This window comes from Stegodyphus dumicola, chromosome 6, assembly GCF_044657685.1.
Source record: "Stegodyphus dumicola isolate Sdum_Otavi_A_Nest chromosome 6, ASM4465768v1".
Lineage (NCBI taxonomy): Eukaryota > Metazoa > Arthropoda > Arachnida > Araneae > Eresidae > Stegodyphus > Stegodyphus dumicola.
In genome coordinates, this window is record NC_140773.1 from 74,210,052 (window position 1) to 74,222,850 (window position 12,799).

General features: G+C 32.9%; 1 protein-coding gene across 11 annotated transcripts in view; it reads right to left on the reverse strand.

Moving 5' to 3' along the window:
* The window catches only part of LOC118192223 (multiple PDZ domain protein-like), a 1,451,385-nt gene that overhangs the window by 120,997 nt on the left and 1,317,589 nt on the right, over window positions 1-12,799 (reverse strand). For all 11 annotated transcript variants that reach the window (XM_085818535.1, XM_085818539.1, XM_085818542.1 and 8 more), the window contains 2 exons: window positions 6,978-7,072; window positions 3,003-3,072 (listed from right to left, as the gene is read on the reverse strand). In XM_085818535.1, the coding sequence (XP_085674661.1) occupies window positions 3,003-3,072; window positions 6,978-7,072 (165 nt within the window). The remainder of the gene's footprint in view (window positions 1-3,002; window positions 3,073-6,977; window positions 7,073-12,799) is intronic.

Below are 12,799 nucleotides of genomic sequence, written 5' to 3' on the forward strand. Positions count from 1 at the left end.
GTAGTCAAGTGCAATTCTGAAGTGGAGACAAAATTAATTAATTGCGAGGAGGTAGAATGCATATTTCTACAAAATGTACTGCAAATAGAGTAAACGTGAAGATCTAAAATTGTACAAGTCTGAATTTGTAAGTTGCAGCGTCGAGTAAAAAATTAATCTTGAGTGGGATTCGAACCATAAATGTGTAGATCTGCAGAGTATAGTGTAATACCACTGAGCTGTCCTGACTTATTCAATTTCAGCAGTCTGACAAAAAATGGCACAAACTCTACATTTATAATAGTGACTACATAACATGCCAGAATGTTCTCGAAAGTACTGGTCTAGGGGAAAAATCCTGAAATTGTGGGAAGTTAATTAGAGGTTGCCTGTTCGCGTAGAGCAAAGCCCCATCATATTTTTTATATTTTACACACACACATATACATATATACAGTAGACTCCTGATTATCCAAGCCTGCCGCAGAAAGTTTTTTTTTTTTTTTTTTTTTTTTTTTTTTACAAGCATAAAGCAAAGAAAATAAAAATGTTCACAAAACTGAGCGAAATATTAAATTTGCTAACATCGTGCTTATTTAAGGCAAAAATATCCCAGGCCTTCTCGGAACCTTCCCCTCGATAAGTAATTGATTTCTCACTCACCCCTGCAGTGTTCGCTCCACCGCCCTCTCTCATCTTAATCTTGGAATTCGAGAAATTGGACTTCATGGGGAGAAACTTAGTGGTGACCAACAAGCAGCCAATGATTTCCATCATGAATTTGAAGAATTTGTTTTAAACGAAGAGCTATCTTTTGAACAAATTTACATTTCCGATGAATCGAGACTTTTGTGGAAATGTCTTTCCACTCGCACTTTAGCATTTGAAAGTGAAAGTAAAGCGGTGGGTCATAAAAGCAGCAAGGAAAGGATCACTATCATGTCTTGCAGTAATGCTACCGGTGGACATAAACTTAGACTTAGTGTTGTTGTAATTGGAAAGTCAGAAGAACCGAGATCTTTTAAAGGCACAAGGATAGAAAATTTGCCCGTTGATTACTTAAAAAAAAAAAAAAAAAAAAAAATGGATGAACCGAAACATTTTTCAAAAATGGAAAAAAATCTTTGTTCTTCAAGTGCGTAAACATCTTAAATCGAAAAACCTGACTGAAAAGCTGTGCTATTGATCGACAATGCACCTTCTCACCCAGCAACAAGCGTGCTAAAGTCTTCTGATAGACAGATTTTTTACAGTTTCTCCCCCCAAACGTTACTGCGCTAATCCAACCCATGGACCAAGGAGTCATTGCAACAATGAAGAGAACATACCGAACCAAGCTGCTAGTGACCAAAATTGAAGAAAGTTATGATTTGAAAGAGTTTTGGAAACACTACACAATCTTGGACAGCATCTATGATATTGCATCTGCATGGGACTCGGTGAAACCGTCAACCCTCATAAAATCATGGAGAAAACTCATGCCTAATGTTGAAGCCAACAACAACCTAACCCCTTTGAGTTGTGAAGAAGTGAATGAAGATGTGGACACGCCCACAGCATCTCTTGTCGTCGATATGGTGAAAACAGTTCTGGGGGGTGAGAGAACGTGGATGCTGAAAACATTAACGAGTGATTGGAGTGTGACGTCAACGAACCTGGCTTCGAACACTTGACATATGACGAAATTGTGAGGAGAAAGGCCGATAATGAAGTACAACGAAGTGAAGGTGAAGACGAGCCCACTGTGCAGATGCGGAAACTCACGAAGCGGCTTTGTAACAAGTCGACAGACTGCTGAGCTATTTGGAAGAACAAGACGACACAAAGTTGGCTGAGAAACTTATGCTACGAAAAATGCAATCTCGGATCAAGAGAAAATGCTTCCAAAGCAAGAAGCAAACACGAATGACTGATTTCTACAAAAAGGTGTAGTTTTACAGTTAATGCTTTTGTAACTACATAATACATTACAGTATTAAAACAGCACATACGTATTAATTTTTCTGTGTATCCTTGACGCCTCTCGTAAGTACAAAGCACTTTTCTGTTTTCATTAACAAAATGCATTTTACGTTAGTTTTGAGTGATATATTAAAATATTAAGCGTTAGTTAAACATTTCCTGCTGTTTATTTTATATTTTATTGTACATAAAAAGATTTTTCAAAGATGGAATGACCATTTTCTTTTTTGCAATACTCGTTTTTAGCTTTTTTCGGATTATCCGCGATTTTCGTTATCCGCGGCGGCCGCGCCACCCAATTCCGCGGATAATCGGGAGTGTACTGTATATATATATATATATATATAAGTAAACAAGGTAATTATTAGTAATAAATTGCCTAATACTTGTGCTATATATATATATCTTATGCCAAGTGAACTGTTTAGATTTTCTAAAATAAATTTTGTCTTTCAGCTGAAAAAGTAAATTTTGTTTTTCAACAGAAAATTTAAAATACAATTTACAAAAGAAAGACGTAATAAACAAAATACAGAATCATTAAGCATTTGACAAAGTGCCATTTTCTGCAAAATCCTGTCTGATTCTAACAGTGTAGACATAGCTATATCCCAAAAATTATGAGCAATGTTTATTTGACAAAAATTTGACTTTCAGTAGAAAATTTTAAATAAAATTTACAAAAGAAAAATATGACTAAACAAAATACAGAACCACTAAACATTCGACAAATCACCATTTTCTACAAAATCTTGTCTGATTTTGACAAGCTTACACACAGCTATATCCTAAACATTATGACCAATGTTTATTTACAAAAATATAATTGTTAAACTATCATTTTCCTTTATACTAATGATAATAACTTCAAGCAAATTCTAAAGGTTAATTAAAAAATTAAATAAGTGCTCATCCTTTGATATATTTACTTTCAATTGAATAAAATTAACTGTAAATCTTTTGGTCCAGTATTTAAATTAATTTTAATACTGTTTTAACATGAACATTTAAATATAGACTAGATAAACTGCAACAGAAAATATGAGTAAAAAGATACATACCTCTTCATCAAGTTCTGAAGGAAACTGAGTTAGAGGTTTGACAGCCATTTCATCAATAGCACCCTCCCTCCTGTACAAAAATATTTATATATATATTAAAAATTTTGAAGATTTAGATTATTTATATAAGTATAAAATATCCTTTTATCTCAGTGTATCATTAAACATAAGAATAACAGATAGATAAAAAACTTAACATAGACAGATTGATATTAGTTTTCATTGTCACTAAAAAAAAAAAAGAAAAGAAAAAGAAAAAGAAAAGAAAGAAAAGAAAAAAATTCAAGAAAAATCTTAAATTTTTATAGAGATTTCATTAAATAATTCACTCAAGCAAGAGAACTGGCCATTTAATCGGTCACTTCTTTTGTACACTGTTATCAAAACTGACAAAGGTAGTTTTTAATGCATGCTAAGATTTATATCAGTTGTCCTAATTTTGGCAGTTCATATTCTGATGTTTGCCCCAAAAAATATAAAATTTGAGAAATTAAAGAAGAAAAAGAAATCTACTAGATGATAATTTAAACCTTCAAAGGAAGTCAACGAATATATTGCAATTCTAATCAGAAATCACATAAAATTTTTAAGAATTTCATATATATATAATCAAATGAAAAACTCCTTAATAAAGCAGTAAATATATAACGATTTACTATGTATATCACAAGGTAATGAACAAATAAAGCATTAAATCCAAATCTGAATAAATGTTTTTATGAAAAAATTGAAAATTTATTATAATTTTCTGTAAAATTACCATATTAAAAGTAAATAATAAAACTGTGCATAATTCTGAAGATAAAATTTTTGTTACAGGATTTTTAACTTTCTGATGGTCATCAACGAGCTCAGCTCACATTCCAGTTGCGCATTGCAGTGGATGTAAATAAAAACAGCTCACCTTACAAATTTACAACTGACAGATATTGTGCATAGTTGGGTAGAAAGAATGGCTTAATCCATACCTGCCAACTTTTACGAATTTTTCGTAATTTTTACGAAAATGCGTTTGTCTTTACGATTTTACGATCGTAATCCATTTTTTATGATTTTTTTTCCTTTTTCAAGTGTTTTTAATGATTTTTGTCGAAATTTGAGAATTTTTCGCCAATTCAGCGATTTTCGCTAATTGCATCGTGTTTTACCGCCAACTACCGATTACTTCAAATCCAGTAACCTGCGGTTTCTCCCAACTCGGCGCTTAATCAGCCAATCCAATGCGCTGAACTTGTTTCTCCCACTCTTTTCTTTATGGGCGCCAGATTATTTTTTTCACGTTCGCTTCAGCAGCAAGGGAATTACTCAGCGAGCGTGGATTGTCGCATTCTGTTTTTTTTTTTTTTTTTTTTTGTTTGTTTGTTTGTTTGTTTGCACATGCTATGAATTTTCTTAATACGTTGTTGTTACGAAATGAGTTCAAAAAAACCGTATTCTCAATATTTTCGGCCTGCCTACAAAGCCGAATTTCCAACAATTAAAGAATCCTTCAAAGGAAATAACTATGCATTTTGCAACGTGTGCATGTGTAACTTTATAATAAGTCACGGTGGAAGAAGCGACATTGTGAAGCATGTTAAGTCTAAAAAGCATGAAGTTAATGCTTCGGCTTTGACAACGTCAAAGAAAGTGGATAATTTTTTTTCAAATTCGGCTACGAATTCGGATGCCGATGTCATTTTGGCAGAGTGTTTGTTTACTGCATTCCTCATCGAACACTACGTGCGGCTAAGGGCTGCCGATCACGCCGGTCAACTTTTCAGACGGATGTTTCCCGACTCCAAGATTGCTCAGAAATATGCTTGTGCTTGCACGAAAACATCTTCTATTGTGAACGAAATTGCTTGCTATGCACAAAGTAAAACGATAGCTGCACTCCAGAATTCAGCATTTTCGGAGTCAATCGATAGCAGCAACGACAGCAATTGGAAGCTTTACCCCATCTTTGTGACATATTTCTGTGATGTTTCTAATGAAATGAAAACTCATCTTTTGCATCTTCCATTGTTAAATGGAGATGCTACGGGGGAAATATTGCCTCCTTGGTAATTAATGAGTTGAAACAACTTAACATTCCAATATCAAACTGCATTTCATTTGGTGCAGATAATGCTCATGTCATAGTGGGTGACAAAAAGGGTGTAGCCTCTTTCCTCAAAAATGAACAAAATGAATTAATTGTTATTGGATGCCCATGCCATTTAATTAATTTGGCAGCAGAAAAAGCTGCAGCTGCTTTACCATTAAATATTGACCAGCTTCTGATTGATGTGTTTTTCTATCTGGAAAAAAGTGTAAAAAGGAAAGAAAACCTAAAGAATTTCCAAGAATTGTGCTTTGGTGAAACGAGAAAAATTCTGAAACATGTATGCACGAGATGGTTATCCTTAGGCAGAGCGCTAGGAAGGTTTATTGAACAGTGGGATGCATTGCTAAAATATTTCCACGAAGAGACCGAAACGAAACCACAGATCCCATCAAATTTGTCGGCATATAAGATTCCGAAAACCAACTTTGCTTCTAATCAAAATGCTTTAAAAGGGAAAGGCCAACACACGAATCAAACCCTTTAAAAAGAAAATGCTTAGAAGACTCCTCAAAGGTCAACTTTGTTAAAGAAGTTGAAGGGAAGAAGAAACAGTCTTCTATTAGCCGGGAGGAAAGGATTTTCTATCTTCTTTCTTCGGATTTGAACAAAGCATATTGTAGTTTTGTGTTAAGTACCATTAAGATTTTTGAAAGTGTAAATACCCTTCTACAATCAGCTTCGCCACAATCTCCCCTGCTTATCCAAATTCTTAATGATCTTTTGAAAGAACTTTATACTAAGTTTGTAAAACCGTCCGTTGTGAAAAACAGTGTGTTAATTTGTGTTGCCTATAATAGTTTGGCAAATCAAAAGGATGACAATGATCTTATAATTGGAAATCAAACCAGGGAACTTGTAAATTCTTTGAAAGATCATGAGAAAAAAGAATTTTTTCAATGTGTTAGAAAGTACTTTTCCTCAGCCTGTGATTACATTGTAAGGAAGTTTCCTTTGCAAAATGAAGTTCTTTTAAATGCTGAAGTGGCAAATTTGAAACAAATTGAAAATTCATCTTTTGAAAAAATTCGTTTTTTTAATGATAAATTTCCATTTTTGTTAACAATTTAAGAAAATGAATGCCATAATGATGCTTTAGACGAACTATAGAACCAATTTTCTGCTGCACAGTTTGAAGACTTTGCCAGTTCTGCAGAAGATAGACTTGATGTCCTCGTTGGTACCTTAAAAAGAATAAAAAGAGCTGATGGAACACCAAAATATGATAGACTAGCAAGAGTTTTATGTGCTATTCTCATAATTCCACACAGGAATGCTGAGTGCAAGAGAGTCTTCAGTGTTGTGAAGAAAAACAAAACTATGTTTCGTTCTTCAATTTCACCAAAAACTCTAGAAAACATTTTAATTGCTAAATGTTATGAGGAAACTAATTGTTATGACTGGAAATTTTACAAAGAATTTTTGGCTAAAGCCAAAAAATGCACTCTAAATTCATTGCAATAATTTTTTTGTGTAACATTTAAGTTCTTGTTTTATGTTTCCTAATAAATTGTTTAGTTACTACTTAATTGAGATTTACTAATGTAAGTACAATTTTCTTTTTTCTATTTGTATAAATTGTTATTTTTTTAATATCAAAGCATGATATTAATTCTTCGTGTTCTTCTGAATTTTGGAGAAATCTGAATTTTTATCTTTAGAGGTTGGCAGGTATGTTAATCCCACAACTGCCAAACTGTTAAGCATGAAAATAATCCGATACATTAATAATCAGAACTTCAGAATAAAATTATTATTAATTAAATTACATGACTAAATGCTTTGTCTGAAAAATGCTATCATAATTTTTAATTAAAAAAAAAAAAAAAAAAAACTTGTAGCCTTACTAATGTATAATGAGACAACAAGAGATATAAAAGGCATATTACCTTAAAAGTAATATTTTATAAGCTGTACCAGACAAGCTTTTTATCATGGCTGATGCATTTAGATGACATCTTCCATACACTACTACACCATTCACCTAATTAGAAGAGATTACTTAATGTCAATAAAATTCACACAAACTTGAAATTTTTTTTTCCTTGCATAAATTTTCCAGAGCTTCTTGTGTTTCATGAAAAACACAACAAAATAAAAAACAACAAAAATTTTACTTCAAAATATTAAAAACGCATTAAAGTGCAATTAATGTCAAACCCTAAAAAACTGTACTTTTAGTTTAAAACATTCTTAGTTTTTTAATATTTAAAATGATATAACATAATCAGTTAAATTTTCAATGATTAAAATCTTTATTTCATAGTTTTAATAGACTGTAATGAAAAAACTAATAACAAATCATATTAGGATATTTAGCATGGAATGGTATTTTTGAGCTGTTTGCTTGAAGAAAGTACTTTTACAGACAAAGGACTTTTCAAATGTTTGCATATAAGATAAGTAGGAAAAAAGAATGTATCTTAACAATTGTTTTAATTATTAAATGCTGCATTTAAGCATAAAATAAAAAGGACCTCATTAAATGATTAAGCTACATGATATGATAAGTATGTACAGGGCCAGCGGAAGCGGGCCTACAAAGCTTTCTTCGCAGGTGGGCTTGGGTGCTGAGCAAGAGAGGGGCACCGACCAGCCAATGCAACAACATAGAGGTTTTTTTTTTTTTGTTTGTTTGTTTTTGTTTTTGTTTTAATGCAAAAGAATGTGCACTTACCGGGGAAGAAAAATGTATCTTGAATGCTACACAGGACAGGGACCTCACCTTTCCTCTATAGGCCACACAAATACCTTGCCACCCAAGCATCAGTTGTTAGATACAGTGCCACACAAAGATGTTTGAGTTCCAAAAGGCATGGGAATTCAAACTGTGAGTAAGTTTAATCTAGATAATACCGTACACCGACTACACCTGCAGACATTGTGCACTACTCAAAATAACCCTTCTGAGCACCTAGTACCATATAATGGTAATTTTCCATTTGTTTAGAAAGCCACGTGTTATGTATCATCCACACATTCCTTCTGCGTATTTATTGAGTCGCTGGCTAAGAAAACTTTCGATGTAAAATAACTTTACTACTATTAGAAAAGCAAAATTCATTTGATAAAGTATGTACTTATTTTATTTTAATTAATACAATTTCTATTTATTTAATCAATTTTATTGTATTTTCATTTAAAATGTGTATAGGGAAATACTGTTTCTTTTTTTTCCCTAGAAAATTTTTCTGAGAGTGGGAAGGAGAGGAATTGATTAGCCCTCTCTATGAGGACAAATTTGTCATTTCCTCATATGTAAGAATGAACACAGGTGCCAACTTTTCCTTTTCTTCACGGGAGTTGGAGAGGGGGGGGCAAGATTTGCATGGACGAAAATTCAAAGTCGTATAGAGGATTTATTTTCCTCTATCGTGGGAAAATGGGTAGCATCGGTCTAAGTCCAAATTCTCAACTTTTATATAATTTGTTTAATGACTATACTCCCAATTAAGCATCTTGGTGTGTTCGTGCACACGTTTGTACAGAAAGGCAAAAGGGATATAAAAAGCCGCTTCAGGAGCTTATCCATTAAGCACCTAGGCAGAGGCCCCGAGGTAAAGAACTGAGTTTTACATTCAGTTATTTTCATAAACATTGAGAATCTTTATTATATTTTTTAATATTAAGTTGGCTTCTGGGACTTTGCCCCGTACCCTGCTGAGAAATGCTGCATTGGATCGTCTGAGGACAAGACCTTGTCTTTCTCGTTAACGGTTGAAATTTCAAAATTTGATTAGTTCCTTGGAGATAAAAACAGAATTGTCTACATTGGTCATTTAAGCTTAGGTTTGCAACACACAGTAGAATTCATGCCAGTTGTAAACATATATTTTTTGTATATTAACAAAACATTTTGCACTTTCATCCTCTGAAATTTTCCAATTATGTGCCTGGTACGCATTGTCCCACCTCCCTGTTGTTCTTTGGAGAAAATCTGAATCCGCTCAACTAGAAGGCATTTCAGATGTTGAATTTAATTTTAGGGGTATTTTTAATGGTTATTTCTTCAACATGCATGAATAGTATTTACATAGAAAATTGAACTTCAAAATACCACATGAAGATGGTTCTATCTGTTGCTAAGACTTTAGAGGTTGTATTCCTCCATCAGGGAAATCAAGGGTGGTTCTATCTGTTGCTAAGACTTTAGACGTTGTATTTACATCTGCGAAATCGGACTGTTTGTTGCCGCTTTTTCACGACAGCATCTGTTGATTCCATTTTGATGAGAATTATGGAGAAGTTAAGTTTTCTTTTTCCCCCATGAATTACATGTCCAAATATCCGCGATTTTGTCTGTGATGCTTTTGTTGACAGGTGATATGTTAAAATGAATAATCACAATACAATAAAACATTGGAAGCATTTACAAGATTGAGGATAGTAACAAACAAAAATCAACATTAGAATTTCACAATAATTCAATTATTAAAGGTATTATAATAATAAAGTGCGACATCAAAAAGAAATATGTGTATAGGGGTACAACAACTTCAGATAAAGCTGTTGAATGTACTGGGAGGATATTTACAGGGGCATTATTATGTGGTTAACACTAACTGTGAGCTGATATCTGTTTGTTTTGTTTTCGGTGCTGTTGTGGTGGTATACAGATGGATTGGGTAAGACTTAGCTGGTGTTTGGGGAGAGAGAAGTTTCGGGGTCATTGTACACTGAGCTATTGACAAGCATTTAAGTTTGACCCACCACAAGGTCAAAAATTTTCCTTATCATTTGTTAGAAAAATGTTAATTTTTCACCAGCTGCTCGAAAAAGTTATGATAAAATTTTTTTTTTTTTTTTTTTAGTTTTTTAACTTTTCATCTTTATTCTTATATTTAGCTGATATCTTGGTTTATTTTAAAAGAAAGGTTAGATATTTAATATTTAGAATTTAATTTTTAAATTTAAATGTGAAATTTTGATAATATGGAAACAAAGAAGAATCATCCCATGCACAGAATCATAAACGCAAAGCTGAGAAAGATGATGACCTTCAGAAGCAGGCAAACGCAATGTCTCACTTCATAAAGAAGATAAGACTACTTCGGATGCAAATGATGTTCAAATTGAATCAGCATCAGAATCAATTACAAAAGAACAGACATCATCCAGCCAAAGAACATCAGCTACATAGGTGAAGTTATTGAAAGGAATGATGAAACTCCAAAGGAAGAGAATGATGATCCAAGCATGGAATTAAATGAATTGGCAGTTACAGATTATCCAGATAATTTGATGGAAGAGACTGGCATAAATGAAAACTCCTTTCTTCATATTGATTTTTTGCTGATCCTTCAAAGTAGCCAACTCTTAGCGACAAAGTGAGAATGACTTTGTCTGAAACGGAGGCCTATTAAAAAAAAGGTTAATGTATCCGAAAAGTATTAATGGACTTAAATTTAGAGATACATATTACAACAGAAAAATGTAAAATGGAGAATTAGTTTCGCGTACATAGCTATTACATTCCATAAGTAACAATTCTGTTTTTTGCTTCTGTTGCAAGATATTTTCACCGAATGACAGTAGTAGCTTCGTAAAAAGCTATAATGATTGAATAAATGCATCTAAAGCCTTGCATAGGCACGAGACTAGTAGAGCACGTATGAAATATTTCTTAAAATGGAAAGAGCTTGACAGTGGAGTAGCGATCATAATTGGCGCGCAGGGCAAAATACCTTTTTAGCACCGCCAACCCCCCCCAAAAAACACAGTGATATGATGAAAATCTTGTTTGGAGACCACACCCGGGCCATCATACACCCCCTTGCCCCCCTCGCTACGCCACTGGAGCTTGAGAAAAATTTTAAAAATAAAACATTTGATTCCCAAACACAGGAGATGTATAAAATGAAACAAAAACATTGGTCAAGTGTATTTAGGAAGACTGAGATCACAAAATTGCTTGCCAGCCAGAATTTAGCCTTTTAAGGTTCATCTGATAGGCTGTACCAAAAACACAACAGAATCTTAAAATTAATGGAACTGTTTGCAAAGTTCGACCCAGTTATGGAATTTCGCATAGAAAGACCTAAAGGTAGCAGCAGGAAAGTCATTACTTAAACAAAGAGAGTCAAAATATAATGCTGCAAATTACTGGCAGTAGTATTCTCTTATACTACTGCCAGTTATGCAATAGTGTAAGAGAGAAAATCTTACTATCTCTTCGAAAAGCCAAGTATTATTATAAATTTTTAGATTGTACTCCTGATATTAGCAAAACTTAACAGATAACTGTCATGATACGTTTTGTCTTCTGCAATGATGGAGTATCAGAATTCAAGGAGCACTTTTAGATTTTATTAAAGTTGATGGTTCTACAGGTAATGGCCTAAACAGTAACAGTAACGGAAATGTTGAAAATGTGGAACATTCTGTTTGATGATATGAGAGGCCAGGGATATGCCAATGGTGCAAATATGAAAGAGAAGAAAATTTATCTTCAGCATAATATCTTAAAAATAAATCCTTCTGCATTTTACGTTCCTTGTGGCGCTCATAATTTAAATATAATGATTAACGATGCAACAAAGGTGAATGCAGATAAAGTTAGTTTTTTTTGTTTTGTTTTGTTTTGTTTTGTTTTGTAATTTAAGAATTACACAATGTATTTTCTTCTTCTCTGAGCGATGGTCAGTTCTTTTGAAAAGCATTTCCTGTTTAACCTTAAAACCCCTCTCAAACACTTGATGGAAAAGCAAAATTGAAGCTATTTGACCTTTAAGATATCAACTAAAAGTAATCTATGATGCTCTTTTTGAAATATCCGAAGGTGAATACTTTTCAGAAGTGCAACAGTACAACAAAGCACAAAGTATGTGTGCCAAAATCAATTATTATAAATTGATTTGTTTTTTGATACTTTGGCCTGATTTACCTAACAGAATTAATCCTTCAGCAAAGAACTGCAAGAAAACGGTTTGCGTGTTACATTAGCCTTAAAGGCAATAAGTAACTTAAAAACATACATTGAAGAATATAGAAGAGACATCAATTACAAAAGTATTCTTGAGAAAGCCAAAGAACTTAGTGAAAAAGTGGATGGAGAGCTGCAGTTTAAAACTGTTGAAGAAGTCCGACGAAGGAAAAAGAAATGTCACTTCGATTACGAACATGCTGACAAATCCCCTCAATCTCCAGAAGAGAAATTTATGTCAAATGTCTTTTTTGGATATTGCTTGTATATTATTAAATGAAAGATTTGATGCAATGAAAAATCACCGTGATAATTTTAGTTTTCTGGGTAAGTTATCAGAAATCGATGATGCAAATTTGAAAATAAAATACAGTAAATTAGAAAAGCTGTTACAGTGGGATGACAATAAAGATATTAACACAGAACACCTTTATGACAAAACAGTAGCTTTGAAAGACATTTTTACAGCCAGTATGAATAACCCATTGGATACTAATTGTGTCAAACAATTTATGCTTCCCGAACTTGAAGATAATATTGAGAATACTACTTAGTATTTCTGTTAGTGTTTCTAGTAGAGAAACATCATTCTCTAAATTAAAATTGATCAAGACTTATTTACGGTTAAATATATCGCATGAAAGGCTCATAAATCTAACGTTGATTGCCATTAGAAATGAAATTTGTCAAGAGCAAAAGAAAAATAATGCAAAAGAAATTATAGAAAAATTTGTAAGTATGAAATGCAGAAAAAAAAATTATTCTCAATAAACTATTAAAAAAATCAAC